Here is a 16045-nt window from a genome sequence, read left to right on the forward strand (position 1 = left end):
CACATCATTACTTGAGGTTTAGACAGTTCAGTTTCCCAATACGCCTTATTTTTCAATGCATAACCTGTGCAAGAGTTTCACATATAAGCTACTTTAGTAACTGGCTTAACTTGACATTTTAAGTGTTGAGACTTTAAAGACTGCAACATAAAATATTTTCAGTTTTATGCTTTCATCCTTGAAAAATGTCTAGGAGTCTTACCACTATGTAAAATTATTACTTTGAAGTATAGTGTCTGCATTCAAAACCCTAGATCATCCTAGACCACATTTGTATTGGTAAAATTTAGTAGAAGATAATAGAGCCATACAAAAGTTAGACATATGTTGTTTCATTTTTACAAACACATGTATTATTAAAAATAAAATTTAATAGTAAAGATTTCTTGCCCGTAATGAATAAGGATTAGATCTAGTAGATTTAAGCATCCAGGGAGGATGTGTCCCACTTTTCTGACATATTGATAATGCAGATTTCCTTTTCTTTCATTGAGGATTTTCTGCTAAGAGTGAGAATGTGCAATCATAATTCTCAGCTGTCAAATATTAGAAATATATTTATTTCATATTTCTGTTGAAACAAACTATTTTTTAGATTTGACCTAGAGTTTCTAAAATTTTTTATGACACACAGAAAATATTTTTCTTATATATGATTTATCCCTTAACATTAGGCTAAAGGAAAGAAAATAACATTGAGGCTTTTACATATGAAATGTGTTTATGAGTCAGATAACTGCATACATATTTTAAGAGAATATCTACAACTCTATGAAAATTACTCTATTTTTGGAACAACTTCATATATGTAAAAGTGTCCTGCAAACAATGTTACTTTCACAAAATTACTTTGCAGTAAATCTTATTACTTTTCTTGACTGTTTATGTTTTATCTTATATTGACATTAGATAGGGAAACTATGACAGGTGCCAGTGGAAATAAAGATCTCATCCTCATCTGAGGAGGAAGTCCAAATAAAGAGCTATAAAGCTTGAGAGCTGAAAATATTTACTGCAGTGTGTGTGTTGACTAAAAATAATGAAATTATATCCTTAGTAAATAATTGTGATATGTTTTGCCAGTTCTGACCCTAGAAACTCTGAGTTATTAATTCCTTCCTTGCAATAATTGAAGCAAGATAATTTAATACTTCTAATTAATCTTTCAGATGTGTTTTACCATTGCATTTTCAGTGTAGGGAAAGTTTGCAACAGCTGCATCATCTATTATATTCTCTGATGATAGCTATTTGCCACTCAGTGAAGGCAATAACAAAATATTTTTGGAGAACATAATTTGTTTACCTACTTTTAATACTAATATAAACCCACTATTACTTATGATAAACTTCCAGTTAGTTATGATGTGATGTGACAAGATAAAAACGTACTGTACTATTCTGTACAGTACTGTACTATTCTATACATTTATATGTATATTATATAATTTTATATTATTTTTAAGGGAGACTCTAGATTAAACCACAAATAATATCAATACATTTTTACATAAAAAGATTCCCATAAATACTTTCTCAACTGTTTAAAAGAATTTAAATATATGGGACACATGCCTTTTCATTTGACTACATGGAAATATTTTTTCAGGAATAGGTATCTCTGATATCTCTTATCATTAGCTAATGGAGAGGGGAGCTGGATTGGTGAAGGAATGGAATTTTTTCGTGGTTCATAAAGCACTGTATTGGCTCTGCCAAAGTCATCTTATGAGATCAGAGGGTAGAGCCCAAAGGTTTGGAGAACGCATACAGAGAAATTTATTTTCACATTTTCAAATGTATGGAACTGATTAACTTGTATCAAATAAAAAATGAATATTTATACTTCTATTTTAATTGACTAGTTTCTTCTATTTTGTTGCCTAACTTAATGTTGTTATATCACAAATAATTTAGTAAAAATACATGGATTATAATGTAGCTAAAAGCATTCCTCAATTCATTCTTGATTTTAAAATAATACAAATTAAGCTTATTTTCCCTCATGTTCTTTCAACCCATTATGTATTTTATTTAATATTTGTGAAAGACATGCCATTTGTTGGTGTGTTGATCAGCAAGAAATAAACATAATCAAAGTATCATATTATATTATATTATATTATATTTTATATTCTATTCTATTCTATTATATTCTATTGTATTAATTCAATAGCAGCAGAAACAATTTAAGAAAAATACAAGCTACATTTAAATTGTTTTCTGTCTGAAGGACATATTCTGGTAAAAATGTGACAGAAAGAAATAAAATTCTATCAATATATTTTCTTTTCAGCTCTTTCAGAGTGGATAATTCACATCGTATGCAACAAATGCTATTAAAAGCAGATTCTATTTATACCTTTAATTTCTTCCCTTCTAATCCGTAAGTTTATAAAACAGCAATGAACTAAACTATGTAAATTAAAAGCTTTATAAATTAGCTTCTGCAACCTGCAGCTCTGCATTTGCCCCTGTGATGTTTCCCCTTGCCTGCTAGCTCTGCTGTAAATGCTCAGACTGTCAGGTGTAGCTGCTGGATATTTCCAATACTCCCAGGAAAGGGTGACCCGGTCAGGACTTGTCACAGGGAGTTGTTGTAACATCACTGCCAGACCTGCTGAGATCTGGAAGCTCTTGAGTCACTTCTCAGATTTCACAGTTTCACATGGTAGGATCTAAATTTGGGCATTTTTCTGATCCTGAAGTGGCAGCAGTGGTTCTTAAAACATTTTAACACTCTCAGCAAGACTTATAAAAATGCTAAATATTTATGTCAAATATGTCGTAATATGCTTCCCAGTAGCTCCTCTAAGAAGCTCTCTACCAGGTATTGTTTTCAAAAAATAATTTATGAATAGGCATAAAGGCTAAAAATCAGCTTGAAAAAGGTTTTTTTTCAATTTTTAAGGATGAGGGTGCTCTTCTCTGTCCTTCTGTACTTGTTAATTTTCTGTCCTTATAATGAAGAAAAATATAAAACAACAAACCTTATTTAGGCCAGATTTCAGATAGTTAAGTTTCCAATCTCAATTAATTTTCAGCTAGGGAGCCAGTTCTTAGTTACAGGTGTTAGAAGCTAACATTTTCAAAAGAACATAACTTCTAGAAAACAGTTCTAACTTGTTAAAACTTAAAAAAAAATCATCTGTAACAGCTAAATTAAAGTAGGTTGTAAGCTATACCTAACACCTTTTGTTTTCATAAAAGTCATAATGCTCTAAACCACCGGCAAAAAGAATGTTTCCTGAAGTTTTTTAATACACTAACATGCAAACCAGATTTTTATACTTATTTTCTTCTTCTCTGAATTTTACATTTTAAGCGTATAAAGTACAAGCTCATTTAATTGATGTCAGTAATTTTCTAACCCCACCCACCCCCACAAAGCTTCTTCAATATTGAGTATCATCAAAACAAATTAAAATGTATAGGTCTCGATTCACATTATATGCCCCTTAGAATAATTCTTCATTATAGTTCAAAATAAATGTTGCCCCTTTAGTTGCTATTAATGAAAATACCAATTCATCTTGTCTTCATCTAGGACTTGGGTAACTCTGCCCTGTTTTCCTACAATGAAAGCTAATTAATAGTTTTTTGCTTTGTAGATCAACCAAACAATTTCTATCCCTGTGTTCCTCTCCTGACAGGACCCCCTTGCAACCCCCCTCTGTTGGTGCTGCAGCACAGTGCCCTGTACAGCATCTCAAAGTACCTCTAAGAAATGGAAAAACTGAACTTATGCAAGTTTAATTTGTCTTCAGATTTTTGTTTTAATGAGGTACACCTTCTGTCTTCCAGGAACAAACCCAAAAACCTTATGTGCCATAACTGAGCTGTGCATTTTACATGTCCTGAGGCCTGACTTGCCCAGCACATCTTTGCTATGCCTCAGTATATTTGTCCTCTGTATTTTGTTACTCTCCACAGCAATAGGGACAACACAGTGGATAGAATATAACTGATGTACTATTTCTCATAATGATGGCAAAATTTAAGAAAAAGTATTGAGCAACCTCGTTTAGTGGAAAGTGTCCCTGGCCCTGCCAGAGGGCTTGGAGCTAGTTAATCTTTAAGGTCAGTTCAACCCAAAACATTCTGGGATTTTATCACAAAAATACTAAAATTACTCTAATACAAGAAAAACACTTGAAAATCACTGTCTTGTTTTCTTACATCTATGAATGTCTTGCATTCTGGAAGCATTTGCTGCTTCATTTTTTACTTTATTCCATCAAGATGCATTTGCAATATTGAATAAGAAATGAATAAAATTTAACTTTAATCTAAGTCAGAAACTCTGGCTTAAAGTTTCCTTTTCCAGGGGAATATGGATTGTAAGATCTCTGGGTTTTGATTAAAGAACACCATTTGAAATACATGTTTCATGCTAATAGTGTACATAATGACAAAGAAAATCAAAGCTTATCTTAATTCATTTGCAGGTTTTTCAGGCCAGTACTGTGAAACAGAAATGAACGAATGTGATTCAGCTCCCTGCTTGAATGGTGCTGTTTGTCAGAATGATGTCAACAGCTATGATTGCTTTTGCCCTGAAGGTAAGTTGTTCAAAATAATTTATTTTTATTATCTTTGACAATTTTCAAAAGTGCCTGCAGTTTGCAAACATCTTCTTGACAGGCTTCAAGTCATCATTAAAACTTCCTTTCCATGAAAGTCATTCATTCCTTTCAGAAGTCCTGTTGGCATCTTTGTCCACCAAGTCAATGTATCTACCAAAACAACCATGATCGTTAAGATTGGAGACAAATTAAGAATGGAGACAGATATACTCCTAAATGCTACCTTTTTTCAGGCAGAACATAATGATTTTAGCAAAGTTTAAAGCAGTGGAGAAAACACAAATAAGCAGTACATTAATTCCTTCGAAAACATTATCAATAAGATTACAAAAAGTATTTTACCTTCATTAATAATATGCATATTTCTCACTGATCATAGCAAGCTACAACGGTCACTCCTTCAAAAACATCAATAAGATTACAAAAAGTATTTTTACCTTCATTAATAATATGCATATTTCTCACTGATCATAGCAAGCTACAACGGTCACAATGACTTTAATAGGCCTTCACTAAAAAAGTCTATTAGAACTTTAATGGAGAAAAATGATACAATTTTCAGCACCTGTGGTCTGTTTCTTTAAAAATGCACACTGCTCTTTATTATCAGTACTGTATGAAAATATAGCAATTGCAGTAAAAAATTAATCAAAGAAAATGAAAATGTTTTAAAGCACTTAAAATCACAGTTTCTTCCTGAAATGCTTTCATAAATGCCTTCCTAACAAATATTTTTAAATGTGTTTTTATTTAAAAATAAAGCCAAGGTTGTAATTTATAACTTGATACATTCTATGTTTAATTTTTTTTTAATCTTCAAATTCTACTATTTTCTATATATGGACTCATGATAGCTGATTTCATAGCTAAGAATAATTCAGGTATATATGTATTAATACAGGTGTTCCAGTGGTGATAACTTCAGAAACTCATCACAAGAGGTGAAATTACCACAAATAATTCTCATAAGTACAGTCTCTGTCATTAGTCAGCTTAAATTAGAAGCCAAAACAGATATTGGAAGGTAGCTGGAAATTAACCTTGGAAAAGATAATTTTGCTGTTTAAGCCTGCCTGACTAGCTCATACAAAAATAAATCTTGGCATCCACATTGCTAATTTTGTGGCTTACATGTTACCTGTGAGACATGGGTCTGATTAAACTTTAAATGCAAATAAGAGCTGTTATTTTATACATTATTAATGAATTAAGGGCAATTCTAAAGTTTTATGACTTAAGGATCAGTGGAAATTGGTTCCGTGGTCAGTTTGAGAAATTATAAGAATATAGCTTGCACTGAGGGTACCAATAGCTTAGCATTAGTCATGGTCTTCCTGCAGCCATGGCCTGTGACAGCACTAATGACACTCATTTTGTAGCATGACCATGAATTAGAATACATTTACAAGAGCATGAAAAGTCAGATATTGGAGAGGAGATTTTCTAGCAATTTCAACTACAAAAAAAACCCCATTGGATCTCTGAGTTTGCTAAAAGTCGTTATGACACAAGAAACTGGGGTTGTTTATTCTGGAGAAGAGGAGGCTCAGGGGAACCTCGCTGCTCTCTACAATTGCCTGACAGGAAGTTTTATTGAGGTGGGGGTCTATCTCTCCTGCTTTGTTTTTAGTTAAAGAATAAGAGGAAATGACCCTAAACTGTGCCAGGGGAGGTTCAGATTAGATATTATTTAGCTAAGAAAAAAAAATCACTGAAACAGTGGTTGGATACTGGAATAATTTCTCAGGGAGATAGTGAAGTCACCATCTCTGGAAGAGTGAGAGACGTGTCTGGATGTGTCAATTGGGCAGATGGTTCAGGGGTGGTGTGGTGATACTGGCTGTCAGTTGGACTGGATGATCTGGAAAGCCTCTTGCAGCCTTGATAATTCAGGGGTTCTGTAAAACAAATAAAGAAAAAAGTAGAAAAGCAACTATTTGAGAACAGATTTTAAGAGATATTTTAAGAGTTGATTTTTATTTTGACAGCAGATATCCAAATCCCCGCTTCATTTCATCTGTAATGTTGTCAAAACAGCAGCAGATACATAATTGATAAGTTCTTAAGTCTTAATGAGCATACTGAATCCTAAATTTGTGCTTTCATTTATTGAGTTTTTTTTAAGTATATTTGACAGGAAAAAAATGCATTTTCCTACTAATGACAGTGGAGAAAAAACTTTTAGAATAAGAATCCATAAGGATTCAAGATGATTTTTTACAAGAGTAAATTGAAAACACGGGACCTAAAGACATTGCTTTAGAAAAACAAGGCACAGATATAGCTGAATGATGCATAACTCTTTGGTTTTATTTCCAAGGATTTGAAGGCCTGAACTGTGAAATCAACTTTGATGAGTGCACTCATGGTTTCTGTAAAAGCAATTCCACTTGTTTAGACCTGGTTGCAGACTACAGCTGTGCTTGTCCTCCAGGATTCACTGGTAAGATTTCTTTTAACTTGGAAAATGAGTTAAATAGTTATACAATTCATTTTCTTTCCTGAAATTAATTGGACTTTGTTTCAGCATTAAGAAAAATGAAATCAACTCAGCGTTCTGTGCAATTGATAATATGATAAAAATGAAAGCAGTGTGTGTATAGAAAACAAAACTGTACTTTGCATAGAAGAAAAAAATTGTTCAAAACCACCTAGTCTATGAAACATAGGTGAGCAGGTAGTTGGTGCTATTTTTCTCAGATTTTATCACAGCCAGATTTGATGGAGATGGTAACAAGAACACAATTTTAGAAAGATTACACTTTGTTCTTTAACAAAGGTGCCATCAGATACTTATGATAAATTCTTGTAAGTTGCACAATTATTGCCATGTCTAATAGGTTTAAGAAAATAGCTCTTGCATCGTGGAGAGTCTTCAAGTCTCTATTTTCTGCCAAAAGCAGCTAACAGGATCATGGGGAAATCAATAAAACTGTCTCCAAAAATAAGCCATCTAAAAATCAATGTCAGGCACTGAACACCGACTTTCAGCTGCTGATTTCAGAGATGCAAATGGAGCAGCATTAGTCATAAGCAGTAACAGGAAAAGAAGCAGTGGCAGTCTAAGAAATCATACACAGTTAATGGATCTTGTAATAAAAAGCCAAAAAAGTTTGTCCAAAGAGCTCAAAATGGGTGGGGACCAGTTGAGACGAAAGGAAAAAAAAAAATTGGAAGAGATCTATTATGGAGAAATTAAAAGTTAAAGAAGTAGAACAGTGAAGATGAGGAGGCAGAATTAAGTTAGTTGTAAATATTTCAGGTTGTTAGTACCACCAGTGATGTTCAGTTTAGAAATTCTTCATTCATATTTTGTCAATGGTTAAAAGTAGGAAGATGAGAGAAAAGGAATCTAAGAAAATATAGAGACATTTAGAATCTGTGGAAGTAATGGTAGTTGCAATTGCCTGTGATTTCTGTGAGTTTTCATGCAAAAGTGTTCTTATATTATTCAGCATTACAAAACTGAGATGTGATATAGTTCCTGTAACATCTTATGCTCCTTTCTACTACAGTTGGTAACTGCTTTGTTGTCATGAGTTTGCATAGTGTGTCTATTTTGCATCAATTTTGAAGATAACAGAGGTGATTACAAAGTATTTGTTGCTATAGGTAGAAGACATTTAATGCAAAAAAATTAAAATAAGAAACTTTCAAAACTTTCTCCTGTACTGCTAGAATCAAAACAGAAAATGTCTAACTTTTTTGCAGTACGTTTTGCAATGTCTAACTTTTTTGCAGACTGTTGGTAACAGTCAGTTTGTACTGGGTAATGCAGGGAAAGCTGTTCATTTGGAAAAACAGTAACACAATTTTGGGATGCGTTGGAGTCCACATTTTAGAACCAGAACTACAAATTAATGTGTGTGTCACTAAGTAAGCCTGGGACAGAGTATGTGTTCCTTAGGAGGAACTCTTTATCCTATATTCTGGATATATATGCATCATACTGGTGCAAAAAGTTTGCCAGTAACATCCTTCTTCATTCCAAGACAAGCAGGATTCAGGATCTGTAAACAGTAAAAAAGTTACTAGTGAGTTATAAGTAGATTTTAGTTAATACCTTGAAGCCTATATTGAAGTCATAGAAGTTCACATGACTGCATAATAGGCTAATATGAAAAAAGCTCAATTTTCTTCTGCATATAGGAAAGAGACTTCCCATCACGAATGTGTTATTGATCTCACTTCATACTGGCTTTTTTTTGTGAGACAGTACATCTCCCACAAGAAAAAAAGTAAGCCAGCCTACTGACTGGAATTAGGAGTAGGGATAAGGATCCTCCTGATTACACTGAATATTTTTGTTTGTGCTCATGCTTTTTGGACAATTAATTCACAGTCAGTCATTGTGGATCTTATTAGGTCTGCTGTCTCCAAGCCTTCCAACCTCTAGAGAGGCTTCAGCCTCTCTAGAATAAGTCTGTGATGCAAAATACTGGATATTTTGGCTTCTATCTTCTACAAAAGGCAATGTCAAAAGAGTGTTCCATGTTCTTCTGAGTTTTAAGATTTATACAAATGGTATGCAAATATATTGCTGTAGTAACAGTGATACACTCAAAAGCTATTTAACGGTTAAAGGAAACATAGTGTGCATATATATACAATTTTTATCCACTTAATATTTAAACAATGTAGAAATTGTATAATTAATTTAGAAAAACACCATAAACAGAGCAGTTAGCTGACAACAATTAGCTCTGATGAAAGCATATGTTAAAAAGTTCATCAACAGATCTCCTAACGTCCTGCCAATCACCTCTTGTAGCCTTCTGACTAGACTTGATCAGGAAGTAGCATTTGAAAAAGTCTACTAAGTGTATAAGACTGATTTCTACCTTTTATTTTCTTTTAAACACACTTTTGTTTTCCTATCGTATTAAAAGCAATTTCAGAAAAAGTTTACCTTTATCATCTTTGCTGGTCGGGTACAAAAATGTCTTAGACCTGGTTGTTTGTTTATTTTCTTGTTTACTATCTGTGTGAGGTGGCATCAGTTCTGATTAGGATCACATGCCTCTTGCACTACCGCTGTGATGGAAGGGCAGCGTTGGACAGGAGGGCTCCATGAATGGCCTTGGATGAATCCCCCTTGAGTCAGGCTGTGGTGCTGCACAGGTGGTGTATCTTTGTCTTTCCCTGAGAACAGAGGTAGAGAGAGGCAGTGCAACGTGTGCAACAGGGAGCAGGGCTGGATGGAGGAAGCAACTCTCTCCTGCTGAGCAAAGACAGAAAGACAGGAACACCCAAATCATCTGAGAGGGTCTTGAGAAGAACAGGGAACCCTCTTGCAGCTTCTGCTGCCAGATGAATTGTTTGTTGCTGAAAGGGTGAGCACCAGCATTCAGGCAGCCTTTGGAGCTTGCTGTTCCAAGAATTTCTTTTACTCTGTCCAAGAAAGGCAGCTCCTGAGAAAGACCAGGAAAATACTTTCTCTACAACAAAAACTTGCTCTTAAATGCCCTCCCATGGTAATCTGCATACACAGGACTACAACAGTAGTAAAGAGCTACTGGACAAATGGACAGATAGCAAAAGTGCAACCTCCTTCCCTCACAGTATTTTTATTTGATTTTGCCAATTAGAGGGGGTCTGAGAACATTTGGAAGTTGAGATAGGTAAAGGCAGTCCAAGTCTGTCAAACTGGTCAGCCCCAAATATTAGAAAACATCTTGCTCAACACATACAAACCTGAAGATAGGTGAAGGAGAGAATTTTAATATTGAACAGTGGGACACCTTTAGTTCATTAGGTACTAAGACACTTTGAATTAAAACATCAGTGAGAGTGTGTTGAATTCATCAATGATAGAGAAGGAAGAGGCACTTCTGTGAGATGCGACTACTGACCATTGTCATTATTTGAGGGGATTTTCTCTGGCAATATAAGTATTGGAACTAAAGAACTCTGTAATTCAGTGGTTTTGGATGACAAAGCATGGGGTTTTAATCTTTAATAAATGATGGGATTATACTGTTCCATCGTGAACATTTTTCTTTTTTATATGTTGGAAGAGATTTATTTATTTATTTATTTAGTTGGTTAGTTAGTTATTTAATTAATTATTGGAAGGATTTCAAAGCTGTTCATGTATATGGATAAGCCCTATACTAGCAAGAAGACACCAGTGAATACTGGGTAGAATAAAACCTTGATTTTAAAGTGATTTTTACTTCATCACTTAGCACTGAATTTTGTAGTTGTAGTTTATATGCATGAAATTCTTAATCTGACTTCCTTACTTATATCAAGGTCCATATAAATCCTCTACATGTAAATGATCCTCCCTCTAAGTTTTCCCCATGTCTCATTAATGTTTTCCATTATAAACAGTATGAATCAACAGTCAGTATCTACCATCAGTAACACATTGACTTAAATTTACACAAGAAACTAAATAAATGTGCAAGCCTTTCCCTGAAGATCAAGTCTTTTATAGTTTCCTCAGTTCTGTCTCATACTATTGGGCTTTAAGAATCCTGCAGTAGATATTATGGCTGAGCAAGTGGGCACTGCAACACTGAACATTTGAAAACCACAATTATACAAATATCATCAAGGTCTTGCAGCTCAGCTCAAACCATCACAAGACATAAGATGATATCTTTCTCTGGGCTTTCAAAAATCTTTCCTGTGTACTCTTTTCCTGTGTTATTCTAAATTTTGTTTTCAGTAAGCCTGCAAAAGCTGGTCTATTTAGACACATTTTGCTTGACCTGGATGCTTTTAGTTACTATCAGCACAACTTCACAGTACAAAAATATTGAGTCACTACATCCTCTTTTTCTTGTTAATCATTAAAAGTACTTTCCCAAACAATTCTAAGGAAAAAACTGGCCTGAGAGGTCTACCTCTACCCAAAAGGAGGTTGTAGCAGGGTGGGGGTTGGCCACTTCTCCCAGACAGCTGGTGACAGAGAAGAGGACACAGCTGCACTAGGGGAGGTTCAGGTTGGACATTAGGAAGAATTTCTTAATGGAAAGGATTGTCAAGTATTGGAATGGTCTGACAGATAAGTGGTGGAGTCAAGAACAATGGAGATGTTCAAGAAACAACTGGACATAGCCCTTATTGCTATGGTTTAAGTTGACATGATGGTGATTGGTCAAAGGCTAGACTCGACGACCTTGGAGGTCTATTCCAACCTGATTGATTCTGTGATCTATGGATTCTGACAGGTAAGCAGTGGAGTCAAGAACAATGCAGATGTTCAAGAAACAACTGGACATAGCCCTTATTGCTATGGTTTAAGTTGACATGATTGGTCAAAGGCTAGACTCTACGATCTTGGAGGTCTATTCCAACCTGATTGATTCTGTGATCTATGGATGCTCACCCATCCTTAGAGTCAGACACAGAAATTCAGTCTTGCTTGCATCTCATGCATCAGATAATTGTTCCACATCAATCAGCCCTTATGGCCATCACTGAGGCAGCTCAAAAGCCAGGTTTTTTCTGTGATGTTCCCTAATGACCAAGTTCATTTAAACATGCCTCTGTCTGAGTGCTAGTCAAAGCACTGAGGGTTTTCAAACCAAAACAAGACCCAGAAGCTATCAACTGGAGGGAGAGATGGTTCCCCAGGCTCCTGGCCAGCAGAGCTCTGACTCATAGCAGGCCATGGAGGAGTGAAGGGCTGACTTCCTTTCCCCTGTTCAGCTGGAGCAGTGCGGATGGGCTGCTGGTTGCCACAAACATTATAAATGGCAGGCTGTTGAGGGCAGGCTTCCCACAGTGGGGCGTGCAAACTTAACATGCTGGAAAATAAACAACATTTATGCATACATGGAAATGTATTCACTATGTACTTCTCAGTTATTAGAGAATATTTATTGTCATGTCATGTGTAAGTGTACCTGCTTTGCTTGGAAGGAATTCAGGTTAGTACATTTGGGAAAAAAATCAGTAGAGTGCAGAAAAATCTGTTTAAGTTTCATCATGCTGCAAACTACATTGCATAAAATTTTTTATAAAATAATACATAAAAGTTAATGAATTGCATGAAAGAAAAGAAAATCAATTGGTTTTTTCCAGTCATTTCAAATATAAGAAAAGTTCCTCAGTTTTTTAATATGAGAAACAAAATGGCACATTCCTCCAAGAGTATTCCATCTGCAAATACTAAGCATGATTGGTTTAAATTAGAGGGTGAATAATAATAGTTGGAACCACCTGACAAAAGAGAAGTTAATTCTTCAATCAAAACTTTAATTAGCTCGTATGGAATTTACTTTATCTTTGCTCTTCTGAAGAAGTTATGAGATTATTTTTGTATTCCAGTTTATCCCCATTATTTCAGATAAAATGGTAGGGTTTTTTAGTAGTGATTCCAACTGTCATGCATTACATAATGTAAGTAGAATATCCATTAATATCTTTCTGGGCAGGACTATGTAATTAATTACTTTAAGATAAATTGGAAAATAATGATTTTATATGAATAGGCTTGATTTTTTATTTTAAAGCTGTTGTCAGTTGTTAGGAGGCTCTTACCAAACAAAAAAAGGAAAAACAATCATGCCTAGGTATGCTCATACAATGATTAAAACACACACAGAAGACACTGGAACATGTGGCTGAAATTTTTAGTTTTCCTGACTTACTGTGGAAAACCAACCTAATTTTTCCTTAACTCCATATTTTTCCTTTGTTAATGTCATTGATGACACCATACAATGAACATATAATATGCTGTAGGAGTGTGCGGCCTAATGACAGAGTGGCAAAACTAGCCTTTGTCCCCCAAAAAAGGAAAGAAGCCCAGAAGTTTCTCTCAATGATTAGGTGAAAAGGCACCTCATAGAACCTCAGGGACTTCACCAAAAACTTGAGGACATCTAATTGGATAGAAGCCAAAAACTATGCTTTGTCCCCCAAAAAAGGAAAGAAGCCCAGAAGTTTCTCTCAATGATTAGGTGAAAAGGCACCTCATAGAACCTCAGGGACTTCACCAAAAACTTGAGGACATCTAATTGGATAGAAGCCAAAAAGTCCTCCCTGGCCCATCAGGTAGAAAAGAGGAGAACAAAAGAGCTAAAGGGCTTTTGTGAGGTGTTTATACCAGGAGCAGACCTCTGCACCTGGCTCGAGTTTTTCTGTTTGTTATTTTGCCTTTTATTAAACCTTTTTATTTTCTAACACAGCAGCAAAAGTCATCAATAAGCATATTTTATGCCTCCAAAATAATAGCTGAGCTATCCTAAGGTGTATTATATTTCTTTTGAGGGCTTATGAGACCTGGCCCAAGAAAAAGAAACATAATAATATGCCAGCAGGGTGAAGGCCCACTTCTACTTTTTACATGTGAGTGCACCTGAAAAATAACATATGGCTATTAAGACACAATTTCAATCAAAATTTTTGTTATAGCTGCCTCAAGAATCCTGTTATATGCCAGCAGGGTGAAGGCTCACTTCTACTTCTTACATCTGAGTGCACCTGAAAAATAACATATGGCTATTAAGACACAATTTCAATCAAAATTTTTGTTATAGCTGCCTCAAGAATCCTGTTAGGAATTAATTTTCTGCAATGACCTGAGCAATTAATGAATAAACCCTGACACAGAAAAAAATCAACCTCCAAGCAACTTCCCCAGTGCACATTTTTCATCCCTTACAGACATTTTGTTAATGAATTTGAGAAACAGAAGTGGCATCTTGGATAAGAATGGTAATATTTAGGGTGTGTTTAGCTTTTTTCTAGTAGATAGCTCCTCTTCTTAAAAAAATCCAGCTAATCACTGATGTTGGAAAAGCTCTGTTATTCAACACTGCCTCTACCATACCAACTAGCATAATACTGGAGCATTTGATACTAAATTATATATACCAATGTGTATACTGGGTTGCCGTTTTAGACAATGAAACAATTGTTTCTTGCCATCCTTTGCTTTGATAGAGACATACACAGTATGACACAGTCACTTTTAGTATCTGCACTAAATAAGAGTCTTATTTGGTGCCATCTTGTTGACTCTTTTTTACCATTTTAGATAATGAAACAATTGTTTCTTGTCATCCTTTCCTTTGATAGAGACATTCACAGTATGACACAGTCACTTTTAGTATGATTGCACTAAATAAGAGTCTTATTTGGTGCCATCTTGTTGACTCTTTTTTTCTTTACTCTTTGGAATTCTTCTTTGTCATTATTTTTTTCTTTATTTTCTGTGGATATCTCATCTTTAGCAGTGTTCAGGACCAGTTTGGATGGGGCATTAAGCAACTTGGTCTCATGGAAAGTGTCCCTGCTCATGACAGGAGGTTGGCACTAGGTGATCTGTAACGTCATTACCAAAACAAACCATGCCATGATTCTATGGAGCTAACATCAGCCTGGCCCCTGAGGCCCTTGCTCCTAGCTTGATATCTGACCAGTGGCTAGCAATGCCAGTGCCATGTGTACTGGGCCTCAGGGCTGCAGTGGTCATAGTGGGAACATTACACCACAGCAAGACTCTCTTTCCTTAAGTAGTGAGTTGACCAGAGACTACTGAGGAGCCTTGAGGCAGGAGGGGAAATGTTAAATGCAGAATGATGATTTTTAATGCTGTTTACACAACTATCATAATTTTTTTTTTCCTCCTTTGCACATTGGTAACCAGGCAAGAAATGGAATAGCATTGGCTATTTGCTCTAGTATCAGAGCAACACCTTGCACCCAGTTTTCCTAGTAACTTCCAAAACCTTCAGTTACAGGACATACATATTTCACATGATGACAGTGATGCTACAGAGCCCAAGTGCCTCAGGGTAGGCTATTACTATCACAGAAATATACCCGTCTCACTAAATTGCTGTGATGTTCTCCCAGGAAAGACACAGAGAGGGCTACAGGATGAGTGTATATATTCTGCAAGTCTTCTAACAATCCATAGATTGCTGGTTATATGCTCTGTATTAGGTCTCTGTACCAGAAGGAAGTTAATGTTGGCCATTAACCACCTTGTACTGAAACTAATTACTCTAGTTTTGATTAAAGCAGACAATGAATCCAAAAGCATTCAATCCTGATTTGAATGCATGAAAAGAAGCCAGTATTTTGCTAGCATTTTTTCTAGTAGTAATCACCATCAGATTTAGAAGTTTATATTAAATATTTAATTTAAATTTTTGTCTTCAACTTTGATCTATTGCAGCTCATTACCTTTTCTACACAAAATGAAAAAGCTCTTGCTACTCAAGTATTTTCTCTTTGCAAAGATACTTGCACACTGTAATCAAGTCACTTTTTGGTTTTGTTTCTTCTAAATGAAACAGATGGAGCTCTTTAAGCCTTTGCCAATAGCATGCTTTCTTCAGTTGTTGAATAAATTGTGTAGCTTTTCTTGCATCTTTCCCACTTATTTTTAAATATGGAACATTCTAATCAATGTTTTATACAGAAATATTTTACACATCAATGTTCGCTTTTTGTTTTATTTAAATATGTCTGAGATTTTTTTTCTCACAGCAC

At 35.1% G+C, this 16045-nt stretch overlaps 1 protein-coding gene across 1 annotated transcript in view; it reads left to right on the forward strand.

The window, feature by feature from the left end:
- The window catches only part of EYS (eyes shut homolog), a 708088-nt gene that overhangs the window by 174518 nt on the left and 517525 nt on the right, over window positions 1-16045 (forward strand). The window contains exon 12 of the mRNA XM_039729652.1: window positions 6906-7028. Within this exon, the coding sequence (XP_039585586.1) occupies window positions 6906-7028 (123 nt within the window). The remainder of the gene's footprint in view (window positions 1-6905; window positions 7029-16045) is intronic.

Source organism: Passer montanus, unplaced genomic scaffold (genome assembly GCF_014805655.1).
Source record: "Passer montanus isolate IOZ18808 unplaced genomic scaffold, ASM1480565v1 scaffold11, whole genome shotgun sequence".
Lineage (NCBI taxonomy): Eukaryota > Metazoa > Chordata > Aves > Passeriformes > Passeridae > Passer > Passer montanus.